This window comes from Arachis hypogaea, chromosome 11 (genome assembly GCF_003086295.3).
Source record: "Arachis hypogaea cultivar Tifrunner chromosome 11, arahy.Tifrunner.gnm2.J5K5, whole genome shotgun sequence".
NCBI lineage: Eukaryota > Viridiplantae > Streptophyta > Magnoliopsida > Fabales > Fabaceae > Arachis > Arachis hypogaea.
The window spans coordinates 147,841,283-147,861,160 of record NC_092046.1 but is presented as its reverse complement, the minus strand read 5'-3'; the positions used below and the strand labels follow the sequence as shown (position 1 = coordinate 147,861,160).

The window sequence follows — 19,878 nt, the reverse complement described above, 5'->3', positions numbered from 1 at the left end:
AAAGTAAATGATCACATTATCTAACAATACAATTTACAAAATAATTTTTTATTTTAAAGTTAAGTCTGATTAGTAAAATAAAATTTTAAACAATATTTTATTTTCTTATTCGAATTTAAAATTAAATCTAGAATTGATTAACAACTCACATTTTTTAATGAAAAAGTCTAGAAGCCAGCAACTTTTTCAAATTCTGGCTAGCATATAACCAGCAAAGAAAAATAAATCATTGGGTGAAATCTCACACCATTAAAATCATCATTGATAACTATTTGATGGCTACAAATCATAAAAATTGCTGGCTCTAGCACTCATTTTTTTTAATTTTAATAACAAAAAAAATTAATTCGGTGCAAAACATTTTAATAATTTCGTCCTCGGCGCTGTTACTTTTGCTCAGCTTCGTTGGCTGTCGCCATGCCAGTCGTCTTATGAGACTTTGTCTCCATCTTCCCCTTTGCAACAACGCCATCCTCGATGTCATTGCTGGTCGTGCTTCTCGCGCAACTCTTGCTCGCAGGTGTTCTGCCGCTGTGAATGTCATCGTCTGCCCCAGCTGATTTGCTCCTTCATGTAGGCTAGTCCCAGATTTGGATCCTCCAATCGTAGATCTAAATTTATATTTCTGAATTTTTGAATTTGTTGTGATTTTGTATCTGAATTTGATAGATTTCTACTTGAAATTTTGGATTTGGTTGATCCTCATCTTTAAATTTTATTTCACACATTCTTGCTCTAAACCAAGCTTTTATCGTAAATTTTGAATTTTTACATAAAACCTCTCTTTGAATTTAGATTTTTAATGCACTGATAAAATATGGAAGCAATAATTCAAGATACGTGACATGAATACTTTTTACATAAGCCAATAAATTATCATAATATTCTAAAATTGTACCAAATTATTTTTTAATTATGTCGGGTAAACTACCATAAAAGTTAAAAATGATGGTGAATAAAAAACCTATTATATTAGAAAGAATATTGAATAGAAAAAATAAAAGTAAATAAAAAAAGAATTGAATCAAATCAAAAGAGGAAGAGAGAAGATAATTATATTAAGATAAATTCTACTCTACTTTTTCTATAATAATATGTATATTATCCTCTGTGACATGTCATTCTTTAATTGGTTACTATATTAACTATGGTTAAACTATTGATAATTAAATTATAGTCCAAAGTGGGTAATTATATAATTTACTAAAATATAAAAATTCAATCTTTGATTCTTCACCAAATCTGCTCCCAGACAATGAACCCTAATCTTCTGTATCTCCTCTCCCGTTTCGGCACTGTCGTCGTCACCCGAGCATAACCGTGTCATTGGCCTCCCCTGTTCCGGCACCGTTGTCGCCACCCGAGCATAACCGTCTCATTGGGTGCCCCATTCCCTCCGTCTGTCGTGCCATCTCCGTGCTCGAAAGCATCGCCGCCGCCATCGTCACAAGCAGCGCCGCCTTCCTCACGGTATCCTTCCCTCTCACCCAATATTATTATTATCAAGATCGGTACATGGAAGGATAGACTATAAGCATAATTCCTTTGTATTTTTTGGGTACAAATTCTTTTATAGATTTCAATTCAGATGACGTAAATGCTTTGATCTCATTGATTTTTTTAAAGGACTTGCAAGTTGCCGATGAATCTTTAGCTATTGCTGCTTCAAGTATCCTTCCTCCTTGGAATTACTTTCGTTTTCTCAGATTCTTAGGTTTGCCCCCGCCCCCTCCCCCCAAAAAAAACACCAAAGAAAAGGGAAAAATCATATATGTTTTGTTGACTATGTTATTCTTTGTAAGCAAGAGTAAGAAACAGAGGTTGGTTCCTTGACTAGTCTTACTTGTTCATTCTTTTATCTTATTAGCTCAGGCAATCACTCTATCAACATGTATAGTTGCTCACAACAATGCATTGTTCGCTTTGCTGGTGTCAAATAATTTTACTTAGATAAAAAATAATGTGTTTAAGCGATACAGCAGGGACAATGTATACAATTTGGTTTACTTTGGTAAGTTATTGTGCCTACTAGAGTTTATTTTCCTTTGATTTCTGCTTATTTGGTATATTGATGATTAGTTCCTATGCTAAATAGAAAATTATGCAAACTCTTTTATAATATGATGAATAAAAGTCACTTTTTAAGCAAAATAAAAGTTAGATATGATGTTGAAGTCCATGATTAGTGCATCCCTTTGATTTAAATTCTAATTTTGTTAGGATTTAATGGGTTGCATTGGTTAAACACTAATAAATATTTTATGTATGCGTTTTGATCTTTTAAGAAAATATGATATGAATATGATAAAGGTATTATGGGCAATTAGGAGGTACATTGTTAGTGAGTGAGAATTATGGGAATACGTATGCGAAATGATAATTGATATCATCAAGCATTCATTCATTGCTAAATTCAATGACATGAAACCCATTACATACTGAGTTCCTTGAAGACCTCTGTAAACAGGTATTTTCATATGATTTTATGTGCATATCATCCATGCACTATTATTGGTTGTTTATTCTGATTAAAAAGGCATTAAACAGCTAGCTGTGCATGGTTAATTTGCATATGTTTCAAATCCCTCACGGGGTATCTTGAATTTGAGTGGCTTTATGAGCAATAATACATTGAAAGTACCACAGCCTTCCATAATTCAATTTTCAAATTCCTTTTGTGATTATCTGTTGCAAACTTGTAATATGTTTTCCTTTACTGCGATATTGAATCCAATATGGATTTGTATGCCTTTTGTATTCCTTTCTAGCAATATGGTTCAATCTCTCTAAATAATTTGGTCATTTTTCTTCTCAATTGATTGTGTCCCTTTGATTTCTTTCATTATTGTTTCTTTGATTTATAGTTTAATTCCAGTAAGTTCAGTTTATAAGTGAACACTTTTACCATATTTCACCAAAAAGTAAGAAAAGAAAAAGAGAACGAGAATACTTTTACCATATGGAAGAGATTTTTTATAATTTAAGTTGGCATTTGCACATGGTGTATCCTGTTGAAAAGCAAGAATATGCTATTTAGTTGACACTTGAGAAAGCCAACTGTTACTACATAAAGAATGATATATAATTATGCAACTTTAAGTTGGTTTATACTGTTTTTGATAATTACATTGCTTTAGCTGACTCTATGATGGAAATTTCCCTAAGAATACAAGCCTGACACTTGACTCTTTTTCTTATCTGTAGACTTTAAATATGCAAACTGAGGGTGTGAAGAAAAATCTTACTTTTGTCCCACTTGCTCCAGCATCTCTGTGGTAATTATAGATATTTTAAATGCTGCATTTCCTATATGCTAATTTGCTATTTATTGTTAATTTAATGTCTCTCTACTTCTTTATTGCTTGTTCTCAGGTTATTCGAGTGCTGACTCCAGTTTTTGCTGTAAACATTCCTCCCAATCCCCTTCGATGGAGGCTTTTTTGGATTCTGCTTTTTACAGCAATGACCTATGTTATGCAGTTATGCTTACAAGCATTAAGGTCTTTGTTGGGTTGGGCCTACAGAAACATGCCACCTGGTATGTTAACCGGAGGAGGAAGCACCATCTTCATGCAGATTAGGTTAAAAGGAAAAAAATTTCTGTCTCAGGTCATGGTACTTCGCCATGAAGGCCTCCATGCATGTGCCCGCAGATCATCTACGAGATGACCACAGGCAGATGATTTGACAAGTCGATTCTCAAATCATCATTGATAACTAGCAGATACAGGAGAAAATTCTTGTTCAATCTCTTGGTTTTTCAAACTTAAGATGAGCCAATGATAAAACCTTGCAATTTTGATATCAGGATGAGGCATAGTTTGATGAAGATACAAGGTTTTATAGGCTGCATGAATCCCATCCCTTTAACCTGCAGCAGATCAGAGTTTCTATAGTTCTATACCCCTCCAATTCATACATTGTCATATTGGATCATACCAATTGCCTTCAAAGAAAAGTTAGTTTCACACCCTTTATTTTGACCTCTTTCCATATGCCAGATATACACAGAAGCAACATACATGAAGTGCTATTTGTTCTTATAAAATGTAAGAATTTCTACTTTCATTATGCTTATTATAGGCGCAATTAAAATCCCCAGGTGGGTTCATAAGAAGTCTGAGTTTTTGTGCTTCGTGCATCTAATGTAATTGTGATAGTAATGATTACCATGGAAGTTGGCCTTGAAGAAGATGCATTTAAATGATGTACTGAGTTTTCACCATTATAAATATTTTTTTTATTCATTTTTCTTTCTCCAACAAAATGTTAAAGGAACTAAAGGGCATAAGGACATCTTAGAGGAAGCATATTTTACTATGCAATTTGAGTAGAATTAAGAGTCAATTATCAGGGCTTTGAATAGTTTGTACTTTGTATATTTTGAATCATAGTTACTAAATATTTTTTGGAGTTTCTTGTATTAGTAGATGCAAGTTCAAACATAAGTAATTGGAAAGTTATAATGATATTCACTAAAATTAAGTAATTCCTTACAAATTGTATTTGCTTGTATTCTAGATCTTGATCACATCAAATCAAATTCAAGTTCGACTTATTAAAAACTTAAAAGTTGGCTCGAACTTTTTTTATATTAAAATAATTATATATGTATAGATGTGTATATAATACAAAATATAGATGTAAGCTGGACAATATGTTTTATAACTAATGTTAGCTACTAATGTTATAAATTGTTTTATAACTAATGTTAGCTACTAAGAAATATGTTTAATGATGTTCAATGCTATTATTTTATTCTTTTCTCATCCTTCATTTGTTCTGTCGTTTTGGAAATAGTAGCTGCACACAAAAATATCAACTAATACTGTAAATTTAATTTCTTCAAGGAAAATAAAAATATTCTCCTCACCTTAAAAATTAATCAACAAATTAATTATTATATATTTATATATACTTTTTTATATATTATTTCATATAATTTTAATATATATTTTATATTTAATTTATATTTTACACAATTAATTAATAATCACTAATTTTTAGTATATGTCAAAATTATTTAAAAATAAATTAAAAAAGAAATAAAAATAAAAAATGAGTACTCAATATTGTACTCTCCGTGTATTTTAAACTATAAATCAAAAAAACAATAATGAAAGAAATCAAAGGAACACAATCAATTGAGAAGAAAAATGATCAAGTTGTTTAGAGAGATTGAACCATATTGCTAGAAAGGAATACAAAAAGCATACAAATCCATATTGGATTCAATATCGCAGTAAAGGAAAACATATTACAAGTTTATAACAGATAATCACAAAAAGAATTTGAAAATTGAATTATGGAAGGCTGTGATACTTTCAATGTATTATTGCTTATAAAGCCACTCAAATTCAAGATACCTCGTGAGAGATTTGAAACATATGCAAATTAACCATGCACAGCAGGCTGTTTAATGCCTTTTTAATCAGAATAAACAACCAATAATAGTGCATGGATGATATGCACATAAAATCAGATGAAAATACCTGTTTACAGAGGTCTTCAAGGAACTCAGAGTATGTAATGGGTTTCATGTCATTTAATTTAGCAATGAATGAATGCTTGATGATAACAATTATCATTTCGCATACATATTCCCATAATTCTCACTCACCAACTAAAATCTAAAGAATTCAACTAGAAAATCAACTATTTTTCAGCCAATATTAAATAATTTTTCTAAAATTATTTTTTTATTATAAATTCTAATTCTAAATCTTAAACTCTATACTTTCTAAAAAGTGAAAGTTAAGAAAGTAATTTTATAATAAAAAACTTGCCTAATTTTAACTAATTAAAGTTGATTTTCTGTACTTACTTTTATCTAAAATATAGATGTTAAAATAGGTTTAGCACCTCCTCATGTTAGATATGATTTGAAAAAGTATAAGAAAATAAAGTTGTATCCTACTAATAACCATAGCTTCTGGTCTAGTGGTAAACACTTGACCCAACAAGAAAACTTTTCATAAAGATAGGACCAATGAATTAATGGTTAAAAATTTTAAGAAATAATTGAGTGAAGAAAACTTTGACAGAGCGTGTACCAGTCAATACAACTTGGTAGGTAACATTTATCCCACTGTTAGTATATTCGCTCCACTTGTGAACACATCTGCAGCATCTGGATCACCAAATATCTGGAATCAAACCCAACTAAAGGAGTGAGACAAAGAGAGAAATGACCCATACACAGATGTAGTTATTTATCTATTTCATCACAACACACATTGGCTTTCGCGGCTGGATTCACATTGCCATTTATTGCTAAAGCACCACCAAGGATAACAATCTGCCCAATGTTCTTGGCAAATTCTGGATCAAGCTGTATGGCCTACAAAAGAAGAATCTAGTCAAGAAATGAGGTATTGTTCGGCATGATATGTACCGCGAGAGAAGGTTCCAGCTAATGGATGAAGAGAGAACGAACAGAGATATTAGGCGGCGAGTGAAGCACGAAAAAGTTTTTGACAATGACAGTTACGGTGACGGTGACGGAAGCACGGTGAACATAGAGAGAGCGCTCTCAAACAGAGGAGACGACTTCAAGCTCCTGCGACAGTGCCAAGCTTCCACACGCGATGCCTGTACATGCGACGGGGCTGCGGGTTGAGGTAGCTGCGGTGGTTGGCGTGGTTGCAGGCGGCGAGTCTGGGTCAATGGTAGGTAGAATTGAGTTGATTTTTTCTTTCAATTTCAGAGAGGAATGTGGCTGAGGTGAATTGAGTTTCTGCACAATAATAAAAATATAACTTTACTTTTTAATGTTTATAGAAATTATATATTCATCCCTCTTATAAAAATATTTAATTATAAAATTACTCTACTTTAGTTAAGATATTAACTCTTATTGAGTTAAATTAACTCAAACTAAAACTAAACATCCAATTAAAATATGCTACATCACAAGAGGTAATTTACATGTTGATTTAGAGGGAGTCGGGTAGAATTCACTTTATATTAAAGAAAAATTATAAAAAAATCACTAATTTCATGCAGAATTAATTATATTATTACTATTCTTATTTATAAAATTCTACTAACAAATAAAAATTATCTCATTAGGCTATTGACTCACTTAATCCTTATTACAACCTTCATATATATTGATCGCGCACAAGTTATTTCTAATTAGATGTAAGCTGGCATAGTTTGAACGTTGAAGTTCTTGAGGGGTTGGATGGACAACTAATTTAAACACATTTTAAATCACCACAACAAACTTATAATACTTTTCTAAATAGTAATATAAAAACGTGTGCTACTTAACACTATTTATTAATAAGTTCTGATAGTTTATTTCTCCTTGTAATGATAACAATAAACACGAGTAAGTACACATAACTTATTTAAAGGTGCTATGCTGTGCATTATGTATAATATTGGTTACATGTTCCTATTTAATAATTTAAGAAAATCTCTACTGATTCTCTAACTCGTGTATAAACAAATTGTTCACATTTGTCCAATGTCTCAAGATGCATGTATGTATATATATTTTTTTAATGTATATACCTTATTGATTTATTATATTGACTTGATGTATAACTAACCTAGTTTTTTATTCTTTTTTCCATTCTCGGTTTGATTATATGTACCAAACTTTTGTTTAATTTGCTAAAATATCTGCTTCCAATATTCATATCAACCGGCCTTTTTTTCACACTCCATTTTTGCCCCCTGTCCAGCTTATTATATTTTTTTTACAAAATCACCCGCCCAGATAAAAATGTTTAAAATATATTTTTTAAAGATATTTTTTAATAATTAAAATTTAACATATATAATCAATTAAATTACATTACTTTTGTCAAAATTAAATCAGATAAATTTTGAAAAAATGGTGAATCAAATTTTGAACTGATTTAAATTAATATTATTTTTTATAGAAAATGACTACAATACCCTTATTATAGAAAATGACTAAAATACTCCTATTATATATATTATATTAATTTTGAATACTCTAAATTCTAATCCTACGACAAGAGAGAAGTAATAAAGGGCTAGCATTTAAGATTTTCAAATTTAATATATATAATATGAGTATTTTAATCATTTTTTAGAATAAAAGTATTGTAGTCATTTTTTATAAAAAATAATATTAATTTAAATCAGTTCATAATTTGACTCACTATTTTTTCGATCAAATTAATTTATCTGACCTAATTTTGACAAAAATAACACGGTTTAATCGATTATATATATTAAATTTTAATTATTAAAAAAATATCTTTAAAAAAAATACGTTTTAGACATCTTTCTCTGAGTGGCTCCCAATTTTTTACATAACTAATTTAGCTGACTATTATAAAAAGAAAAAAAAAAGAAACTCACCTAACCTAGATATTTTTCTAAATCAAAATGTCATTCGTTAAACATTTCCATGAACCAATAATTATAATGGCCGACCGGTGACTACGTCATAAATAAGACAGGATATACCATTACCTAAATGAAGAACCAATACCTGAATTATCATATTAGAGATAAAAGTAGTAAACTACATATAGTGCTTGAAAGGGTAAACAACTAATCATAAATGGGAAAGGAAAAACTCGAGTTAGGTGGCTCATGCATTTTTTTTTCTCCCAATTCTCCCCCTTTTGGATTTACATAGCTGTGCCAATTTTGTATAAGTTGTCACGCAATGTTCGATTTTGCTAAGCCTTAATTTATATGTAACAATTATAACCACTTAACCAGCACAATATAAGAGAGATGCTCAGATAATGGATGAACAAGATATCGGGTCATCTATATGGCTTTGCAATTGCTTGTGTAATTCTAGTATTACTATGTTAAGATGATTACAGTAATTATAATGTTTTAAAAAGTATTGTTGAAATTAAAGTAATGTTTTTTTATTATTAAACAATGTTTTCAAAAAATATTGATAAAAAACTTTTAAAATATAAAAATGACTTTAATTTTAACAATATTTATATAATCACCATAGATACCATAATATAATTATACTAAAATTGATTAGGGATGTTTATGGATTGAATTTGATTTGCATATCCGCGGTGTTTATCGGAATTTGATCTGAAAATTGCAGATATGGATCTTATCCGCAAGGCTATCGGATCAGATTAGTTCGGATTCGCACACTAATAGGATCAGATTACGGATTTTGTGTAGGTATCCGCATATCTGCATTTCCGTAAAAATAAAGAAATAAATAAGTAAATATTTTTTTAATGTTTTATTTCAACTAATAATTATCATACATGTTGTATTATTTTAATTTATTATTTAAGAAAAGTATGTTTAATATTATTTTAAGAGTAAACATATTTAAAAAAATAGAAAAATGAATTCTATTCATATTTTTTTAATAAAAATAAGCTTTTAAAAATATTTTTTTATTTTATAGATATATCCGATATCCGATCCGTAAATGTTCGAATCGGATCGGATCGAAGCTTAAAAACTGCGATATTCGATCTTATCCGATACGGTGATTTTAATGTGGATTGAATTGAAATTTTGGCTATATCTAATTCAATCCAATCGCGTTCACCCCTAAAATTGGCCAGATAAAAATTACAGTTTTTATGTTCTTAATTTTTTTAAAAAAGTAAATATATATTATCTAAAGGTGGATATTACAATAAAGACTTTATAATTGTCTTCATATAAAAATATTTCTTTTTAACCATTAAATAATGAATTGTATAGTTAGATTTTAATATTTATAAAAGTATTATCTTTATTTAAAGTGTGATTAAATAAATAAATAACACTTTTAAACAAAATATCTTCATATTTTAACCATCTTCTTTTAAATAGTTACCTTATCTAAAATATATAATTTGTTGAAATTTGTAATGAAAAGTCAAACATATCTAACCAATTAAGTAATTAAAATGTGGCCATAGTATATAGGCTGTGGTGGTTGAGCTTGGTGTAGACTGTAGAAGCACCAGTTTCCGGATAAAAAAGCACCAGTTTAGGGATAAAAAAGCCAGTTGCCACTTGCCAATTGATTTTTGAAAAAGTAATGAAATTTTGAGGGGACAATATATTGATGAGCGAAGATCATAATAGATTCTCGTCCATCTAAATAAATGTTAAAAATTTATATTTAATTTTATATACACAATAATTCATATATTTGTAATAAATTAATTATTAATTTATAATAAATAATCCGTTAAAAAAATACATTAATATATTATTATTTATGATTTTTATAATATTTAAAAAGTAAATTTTAACTTTTTAAAAAAATTAAACACTAAATTACAAGCATCATAGAATTCATCGTATTACTGCATTAGTTTATGAGTTGGGGAAGTTATAAGAATATGTGACAAAAGAAGTGACGCTACCATGAGGTCCATGATGACGGCGCTGAGGCCTGAGAGTGGAACCCAGCCATTTACAATGAGTCAAAGAAAGCACTAAGATACTGTTCTACTAACTTTTCTTAAATGACCATGTAAATATTTCTTACCTCATTTTACATATTTCCAACAGGGGTTGCATTTCCTTTCCCTTATACTTTGACCAGGTAGTTAATTCAATACTCAATGGCATTTCATTGATCACTCACACTGTCACAGATTTAAAAAATATTTTCCCTTGAAAAATACCAAAAGAGCCACCAACCCCCTTCCCCCATGAGCTATATAATAAACTCACACAGCACTATTATCACTATCCCAAACCAACACAAACAAAAAAAACCAAAAAAAAAAACTAACACAAACAAAACATCGGAAATGGAATCTGCTACTGCCGCTCCCACTCAACAAGAATTCATCTTCCGATCCAAGCTTCCTGACATTCCCATCCCCACCCACCTTCCTCTCCATTCTTACTGCTTTCAGAATCTTCCACTCTTCCATGACCGCCCATGCCTCATCGACGCCGAAACCGCCACCACCCTAACCTATGCCGACGTCCACCTCGCCACCCGCCGCATCTCCGCCGGTCTCCACTCCATCGGCATCCGCAAGGGTGACGTCATCATGCTCGTCCTCCGCAACTGCCCCGAATTCGCCCTCGCTTTCCTTGGCGCCTCCCGCTGCGGCGCCCCTGTCACGACCGCCAACCCCTTCTACACTCCCGCCGAGCTGGCCAAGCAAGCCACCGCCACCAAAACTAAGCTCATCATAACGCAATCCGCGTACGTAGAGAAATTCAAAGAGTACCTGGAAACTAACAACAACGACGTCAAGATCATGTGCATTGATGGTTCCCCTGAAGAATCACAGGACACTAGTGTTCTGCACTTTTCCCTTCTCACAAATTCCAATGAAAACGACGAGCCTGAAGTTAACATCACCACCGACGATCTCGTGGCGATCCCGTTCTCCTCCGGGACATCGGGGCTGCCAAAGGGGGTGATGTTAACGCACAGCAACCTGGTTACCACGGTGGCGCAACTTGTTGACGGCGAGAATCCTCATCAGTACACGCACAGCGAGGACGTTCTCCTCTGCGTGCTGCCAATGTTTCACATATACGCACTGAACTCGATCTTGTTATGTGGCATTCGAGCGGGTGCGGCGGTTCTGATCGTGCAGAAGTTTGAGATAACGACTCTGATGGAGTTGATAGAGAAGTACAGGGTGACGGTGGCGTCTCTGGTGCCGCCGATAGTGTTGGCGGTGGTGAAGAGTGGGGATACTCACAGGTATGATCTGTCTTCGATTCGTGGGGTGATATCAGGTGCCGCTCCCATGGGAATGGAGCTTCAGGAAGCTGTCAAGGCTAGGCTTCCCCATGCCATTCTCGGACAGGTTAATATTAATTTATTATTAATTACAATTTTGCTATTTTACTAACAGTATTTTTATGAATTTCTGTGAACTCTGATTTATAATGGTATTTAATGGAAGTATTTTTGTGGATGTGTCTGATAAAAATAGTTTATTTTATAATTGTGTCTAATAGAAATATCTTTATAGATATATTTTTTGGATGTGTATCTTTATACATATATTTAAAATATGGGTAATGCTAGCTAGGTAAACAAAAAAAAGCCAGAACTTACCTTATTTAGTATTAATTAATTATCGCAACAATTAATAAATGTTAAATAAGGCAAGTTATGACTGATTTTCTTTAAAATATAATAATTAATAATTATTAGTAATAAATTCACAAATAATATATTAATATCCTATACTTTTCTATTAATTAATAGTAATAATGAAATTAATGGGTCAATTACAATTTACGCTACTGATTTCTTCTAACAATGAAATTAAAGTTTTCTCTAAAAGATATGATTTTGATATTTTCAATAGAGTAATTATTGAGAATTTTAAAATAAAATTAAAAACAGTTAAATAATTTAGTATATTTAGGCAACTCAAATATGTTAACGGTAATAAGTTCAATAGTCTAATTAACAAAATTTTTAGTAGGAGTAAAATTTACAAATAGAATAGTAGTGATAGAGTTATGGAAGCATAGAATTAGTAATGAATATATTCCTTTTTTAGAATTCCTTTAAAGAAATTTTTTTTTCCTTTTTGAATCTCCCTAATTTTTATTGATTAATTATTTTCTATTCTAATTTTCTATATTTGTTAATTAATTTCCATTGTAAGAGGAAATAAATTAGAATAAAAGATAATTAATCAACCGAAGAGAAATCAGAAGGAAAAGAAATAATTCTATTTAAAAAAAATTTAAAAAATAAATATATTCATTACTAACTTCATGTTTCTATAATTATTATTCTATTTATATTAAATTCTACTTCTAGTAAGCATTTTTTTAATTGAATTATTAGACCCATTTTTACTCATTAATTACATTAATCATTATTCTTACACGAAGATATCCCTATTTAAGTACATAATATGCCATTATTTACGCTACTGATTTCTTCTAACAATAAAATTAAAGTTTTCGCTAGAAAATATGAATTTGATATTTTCAATAGAGTGATTATGATGGATAATGTATAGATTTTATTTGATTATGATGATACACAGGGTTATGGGATGACAGAAGCGGGGCCACTTGCCATAAGCTTAGCATTTGCAAAGGAACCATTCAACGTTAAATCAGGTGCATGCGGCTCCGTCGTTAGAAACGCTGAGATGAAAATCGTCGACACTGAAACTGGTACTTCCCTTCCACCAAACAAACCCGGTGAAATTTGCATTCGAGGCACTAAAGTCATGAAAGGTATACGATACTATCTATTATTCATCTCTACATGCATCTTAGCTTCTACCCAAATATAATGGACAACACTAGCAAACCCATTATATAATCAATTAATCATCATCATACTATGCATTCTAATAATTAGGTAAGAATGTGATATTTTACCACCTAAGGGCCAAACGTAATGCTTTAGATATGTAACAATTAACACAACTGAAACAAAAAGCTTAGTCGGAGATAAGTGATGCGGTCACATCGCATCTCTATCGGGGTTGTCATTTTCTCGTAGTAGGAGATGCGCACTATACAGACTATAGTCTAATGTGGGGTAGTTGTAAGTTTGGTGGAACAAAGTGGGTGGGTTTGGATTTGTATTGTAATAATTAAATATTTCATGTTAGTGGCTACGGGTTACCAAAACAAACAGAAAATTGAGGACGTGAACACTGTACGTAATATACCAAGTTATGAGGGCTTCCACGTAAAGCACCTTTCATACTCACCAACCACAACTTCTGTGTATTGGTACTTCCAATATACTCAAGACACTCGAATAAGAAAAAGAATCTCGTTAGGAGCTATGTACAATGTGTACAATGAACTGTTTATTTGGCTCAATATGAATTAAAAAATAAATATTCAGAATAAAATACTATTAATTTCTCAAACACAATACACCCATATTATCTAGAATAACAATTCAGATACTAGAGATAATAAACATCTGATATCCTACTGAATCGAACATCCATAAATCTTCATTATACACATTGTATATATATTCCATTAGTTCCCTATACTTCCTATAAAAAAAATATTAAAAAGCCATTAAAATTTATTATTTTTTATTATTATATTATTAAATTAATAAATTAAAAAAATTAAATTCATAATTAAATAAAAAAATATTTTATTATTCAAATTAAAATTATATAAAAAAATATATAAATTTTTTTTATAATTATTTTTTATTATTTTATTATTATTCTAAATATAAATTTTAATTTTTTTAATTTCTCTTTCATCCTATAAAAAAATATAAATTTATATCTTTATCATATAATTCACCCTAAATAATTCGTGAAATAATTAGCATTTTCTAATAACATAGCTCAATAGATGATCCAGGAGACCAAACGTGTAAGCGCTGTCAAAGGCTGAATTTGTTCAAAGTTGTAGGTGAAGGCAGTGTTGATTGGATAACCCATTTTAAGTCAACATCCTCACCTAACTTATCTTAAGTAGTTTGGGCCCACCTGTCTTTACAATCGTCATCATTATATATATGCCAATGCCACATGGCATAAGTTCTTAAAAAAGTCTTATTTTTAATTTGTTACGTAATTAATGATATGATTTAATTTGGTTAGGGTACCTGAATGACCGAGAGGCGACGGAGAGAACCATAGACAAAGAAGGATGGTTACACACGGGTGACATTGGTTACATTGATGATGATGATGAGCTATTCATCGTTGATCGCTTGAAGGAGCTTATCAAATACAAAGGATACCAAGTGGCACCTGCTGAGCTGGAATCTTTGTTGATTGCCCACCCAAACATCTCTGATGCCGCTGTTGTACCGTAAGTTTGTTACCCTAAGTACCTACTCCACTAAAAACTTTTTAGTACTTGTTTGGATGTCATTATTTTTGCATGTAATAAATAAACAAAAAAATATTTTTATATCGTTATACTCAAATATAATTGATAAATAAAAAGATCTTTTTACATGAGATACTCAAACATAAAATTATTTTAAATTTTTTATAAAATTTAAAAAAAAAATAACTCTAAAAAAAATTTTTTTTAGAAGATCACCCAAACAAATTCTTACTCTCCTACTCTGTTTGACTTTTTCTAATTACATTACATTCAGGCTGAAAGATGAAGTTGCTGGAGAAGTACCAGTTGCATTTGTTGTGAGATCAAATGGTTCTAATATCACCGAGGATGAAATCAAGAAATATATTTCTAAACAGGTGGTATTTTACAAGAGAATAAACAGAGTGTTCTTCACTGAAAGTATTCCAAAAGCAGCGTCAGGAAAAATTCTGAGGAAGGTATTAACAGCAAGGCTTAACGAAGGTTTGGTGACCAATTAGCTAGCTATATATTGGTCTTGGTCAAACAAGGTCAACGTAACCACGTACAAAAGAGGCCGTCCTCCTATTAATTTCTTTTTGTTTGTATGTTTGTATTTTCATGACATCATCAATCACATAATCAAATCTTGTATTATAATCCAGTTATATATATATGTATGGTATAATGGTAATTTCATAGTTGCGCTATCATACAAGGACTACAACAACACATGCATATGTCAAGACACCAATTGCAGCTTCCAGCTTGTGCACATGTATGTAATACAGTACATTCATCAATTTTTTTTTTGTCATAACAATTCATCATCTTTTAATTTTTGGTATAAAATAGGGGCCCAAGCCCAAGAGACAAAAAAACACTAGCAGTAACAATTCATCATCTTTAGTTAGTGAAGTATTGAAAATCATAACTCTATACCAAAAACTTTCTTGACAAAAACAAGATAAAAAAAAACCACCAATCTCTTTTGTTTGGACGTGGGTTAGATCCAATTTAAAGTTAAGGCCTGCTGACTAATCCAGTGTAAGACCCAATTAGACTCTCAACAAAAATGGCTTTGTGAAGAAGAGTTATGCTGTTTACGAATTTTACCTTAACAAACACATTTTAGGATCATGACCAAAAAAGAAAATACCTTTTACGATTACTTCATCTTGTTGAAAAAAAAAAAGGTCACAAAACTAATCTCCTCCAATAAATTGTGTGCTCATTGGTTAGCTCAAAATAGCATCAAGTACAAAGACGACTTTTACTTCTTAGATTTCTCACCTTTAATCTTCTTCAGTTACTTACTGAGTGATGATGTTAAAGGGCCACCTTGCCCCAGAACCTTTAAGTCATATATTTGTTTTTTTCCTTGGGTTTAGTACCCATTATCTTACCAAAAAAAAATTACTGTGTGACAACCAATATAAAACATCATTAAAGTATAACATACATATTAAAAATAAATTAAATTATATATATTTATACACAAATATATAATACCAAATTTTAGTACGTAAATAGTATTTTTGATTGTTTAAATGCAATGTCTTAAAAATAATCCTATCTTTTCAAGTGATCGAGTTAAATAAACTTGCAATATTCGACTATTCTAAATATTCACATATAAAAAAATTAATTATGTTATATATATACTAAAATCAACTATTAGTATAAAATATATGTTAAAATATAAAATATATATTAAAAATAAATTAAATAATACATATATTTATACATAAATATACAATATCTAATTTTAGTGACTAATTTTAATATATAAATAATATTTTTATAAGAAAATAATATTATTGACCAATAAAATTTATTATTTTTTGTCAATATTTAGCCAATTTCAAATACTGTTTAGATACCAAAAATAACATATTTTAAACAACCACAACAAGGGATAAGCATCTGTCGAATGAACAAAGTAAAAGAGTTCAAAACAAACGTACAAATTCCACGAGATAACTAAAAATCTACCCGACATTTTCATCTTCTTCTTCAACATTACCATCATACCACTCTTTAGCATAAATAACCGTTTAATAAAGCAACTTGAACTGGGGGCTCTAAGGCCATATTAGTCATCGAGTTATGAACTCACTCAGAGGCCGACTTATGATTCATTACAAGCTCAACCTACTTCATTAAACATATTCCCAAGCTAAGCTTGGGGGTTATGATCCGGCCGTTACAAATTCAATGCCTTAACTCAGTATTATACACTATAACTCGGCAATTTGCGTCATAACTTGGCGGTTACACGTTATAATCGGACTCAACGGACTACATCTTGGAATAAAACTGTCTGACCAGGTATTTATTACTTATTAAACCTAATAACTGCTCATCAATTCAGATAGGGAATGTAATTGACCTATCTTACTTCACCTATAAAGGTATGATATTTTATCCTCAACAGACACATTGAATTTTCAATACTGACTTAAGTTTCGGAGTGCCTTTGCAGGTACACTTTCCCCTTGTTTCTTGCTCAAAGCTCTACGCGATTGGACATCCCCTTGGAGTAAAACTCAAATTACCACAAAGCTCAAAGGTCGGCACCGAAGATAACAACTCGGCATCGATTCCCAGAGACCGAGCTCTCCCTCTAGGTATCTATACAAGAACAAATACAAAAGACTAAATTTCAAATACTAAATTTAAAATTTTAATAATATAAAATAAAATATTAACTCTAAATATTTAATGCCCAATTCTATGGTACCTATGAGTTGGTGTCTAAATTTTGCCTAACTTATCTTTTATAGTAAGTTTTGATTTTTTAAAAATTATTTATTGTTATATCTTTTAAATTAAATATTACTTTTTAACTTTTTTTAGTAAATAGACACCACTTTTTAGGCACCGTAGCATTCATCATATTTAATATCGATAAAAAAACGTTGAGCTTCTAATATTTTTTGAATTCAAAAATCAAAATAAAACAATCAGATGGTACAATACTAACATAACACAAGGACGGACTTAAATTCTAAAATATTGTGTAATTCGTGTTTCCACTTTCCATCGTTTCGTCTCTCTACTTTTTCCATAAAACAATAAACCATAAAGTAAAGACTAACCTCTAACCTATATCTTTCCGCTAAATTGTTCCAAACTTATGCTGGAAAAGTTTAGACATTTTCAATAAGCTTGCACTAGAAAAGGACACCGACGAATACTTTCACTATTTGCTTTTGTGTTCGATGTTTTTTTAAGGTAAAAACTCAAGTACAGTTGACTTCACGTGAAGTTAATAATTGAAAGCTTTTAGATGAAAATTTAATCAAATCAGTCAAATTATCTAACATCTCTCAACTATCAACTTCATGTAAAATCAACTACACCTGAGTTTGTACTTTTTTTTTTAAATGGTTTTTGTTTGTAATTTTCATAAGGTGATTTTTTTTTTCTTTTTTCCCCGGTAGCAACTATATAATTGGGTTCGTTGTTGGTATGAATGTAGCCTCATACGTGGAACAAATTTGCAACAGCACCCCCCATTGCAGTTGAAAGGGAGAGATGAATGGTGTCGTAGTAGTTGTTAAGTGTTAAGTGGTAACACCTCATTTTCCAATATCATAGTCCATCATACTATCTTTAGTTTGGAGTCAACTTGTGTAACTCTTCTCTGTCTGCCACCTATAATAATTCATTCTTTCGTTACATGCCCTTTTCCATCCTCAATCCGCATAAACTTACTTCCCCAATTCCCTCTCCTTAGCCATCCTTATTTCGAAACATTCCCAAGTGCTCCATCTTAATTATAACAATCACGTTACGTTACCAACAGTATTTCTTCCAATTTTTGTCAACTCTTATTTATAACTGTGTTTAATAGAAGTGTTTTTGGTGGATGTGTCTAATAAAAATGTCTTTTTTATGGCTGTGTTTAATAAAAATGTCTTTATAGATATATTTTTTGAATGTATCTCTATGTGTTTAAAATATAATAATTAATTATTATTGACAATAAATTGGCAGATAATATATGTTGGTACCCTATATTTTTTCTAATTATAATAAGAGCCAAAATAATTAGTAATAATAAGGAATAACTCGTAAATATTTACAAACATATCAATCAAACAATAATGTGTGGATGATAGTGAATTAGAGTTGTAAAAAGTCTCTTCTTTAACTGCAGTTGAAAGTTTTCTTTTATAAAAAAGAAGTAAAGTAACAAATAAATCACTTAAAATTTATATTTTGGATAAATTAATATTTTAAAAAAATATATCAATAAAATTCTCCACAATAATAAACGTGTATAAGTTAATTTAAATTAAGATTTTCTATTATAATTATAGGAATTAATTTAGAAATAGTGTGTTCATATTTGTTATTATAAAAAATTTTATTAATATTTTTTTTAGAGACTAATCTGTCTAAAATATAAATTCTCAAAAATTTATTTATCTTAAAAAAATATATTTTAAAAAAAATTTAAATATAACAAATATACCAATATTCTAATAATTTTAAGGTTTAATTACTCTGTTGGTCCTTATAGTTTCACCAAATTTTTAATTAGATCCCTATACTTTTTTTCCTTTCAATTGGGTCCCTACACTGCTTTTAATTTTGTAATTACGTCCTTTTCATGTTAAAAATGTTAAAATTAAGATAATATTTTTACCAAAATACATGCGGTCAAAGATTTAATTAAGTTTTTAATTATAAATATCTTCAATTTGTAAAGAAATATTCAGTTAACTCTAATATTTTTTACACTAGGAAGGACTTAATTACAAAATTAAAGCAGTATAGGGACCAAATTAAAAGGAAAAAAAGTATAGGAACTTAATTAAAAATTTGATGAAACTATAGAGACCATCAGAGTAATTAAACCTAATTTTAATCATAATCTTAATTATAAAAAAATATATAAAATATATTAATTAAAATTGACATCTTATTAAAGATTACCAAAACACCAATATTTCAGATAAATTTAAAAATTTTCATATTTTTTATACTCAACCACAAGTCCACAACCACTATAGAAATATTAATAATATGTCCACATGCACTTGACCTAATCAAGTAGTAGGTAGGTGGCTATCTATTGGCAGAAACAAATAGATATGGTCCACAACTTTTGCACTCTTGTTCAACGACTTTATTTACTAT

General features: G+C 30.2%; 1 protein-coding gene and 2 long non-coding RNA genes across 6 annotated transcripts; 2 read left to right on the top strand and 1 right to left on the bottom strand.

The window, feature by feature from the left end:
• Positions 1-1,227: 1,227 nt before the first annotated feature.
• On the top strand, positions 1,228-4,247 carry LOC112723542 (uncharacterized). 4 transcript variants are annotated; one of them, XR_003163099.3, is made up of 5 exons: positions 1,228-1,470; positions 1,627-1,669; positions 1,868-2,011; positions 3,205-3,275; positions 3,373-4,247. It is a non-coding gene; the product is annotated as an uncharacterized lncRNA (long non-coding RNA). The 4 variants fall into 4 exon arrangements; XR_003163098.3 differs by having other exon boundaries at positions 1,247-1,470; positions 1,577-1,669; XR_011867975.1 differs by lacking the exon at positions 1,627-1,669 and having other exon boundaries at positions 1,243-1,470.
• A 1,056-nt stretch (positions 4,248-5,303) lies between these two features.
• On the bottom strand, positions 5,304-6,856 carry LOC140175987 (uncharacterized). Its single transcript, XR_011867121.1, has 2 exons — positions 6,236-6,856; positions 5,304-6,146 (listed from the first exon to the last, which is right to left on the bottom strand). It is a non-coding gene; the product is annotated as an uncharacterized lncRNA (long non-coding RNA).
• Positions 6,857-10,261: 3,405 nt separating this feature from the next.
• On the top strand, positions 10,262-15,530 carry LOC112723541 (4-coumarate--CoA ligase CCL1). The gene is made up of 4 exons (XM_025774943.3): positions 10,262-11,759; positions 12,966-13,161; positions 14,514-14,727; positions 15,023-15,530. Exons 1-4 carry the CDS (start codon positions 10,635-10,637, stop codon positions 15,246-15,248), a joined length of 1,761 nt encoding a protein of 586 aa, XP_025630728.2. The 5' UTR covers positions 10,262-10,634; the 3' UTR covers positions 15,249-15,530.
• Positions 15,531-19,878: the final 4,348 nt, after the last annotated feature.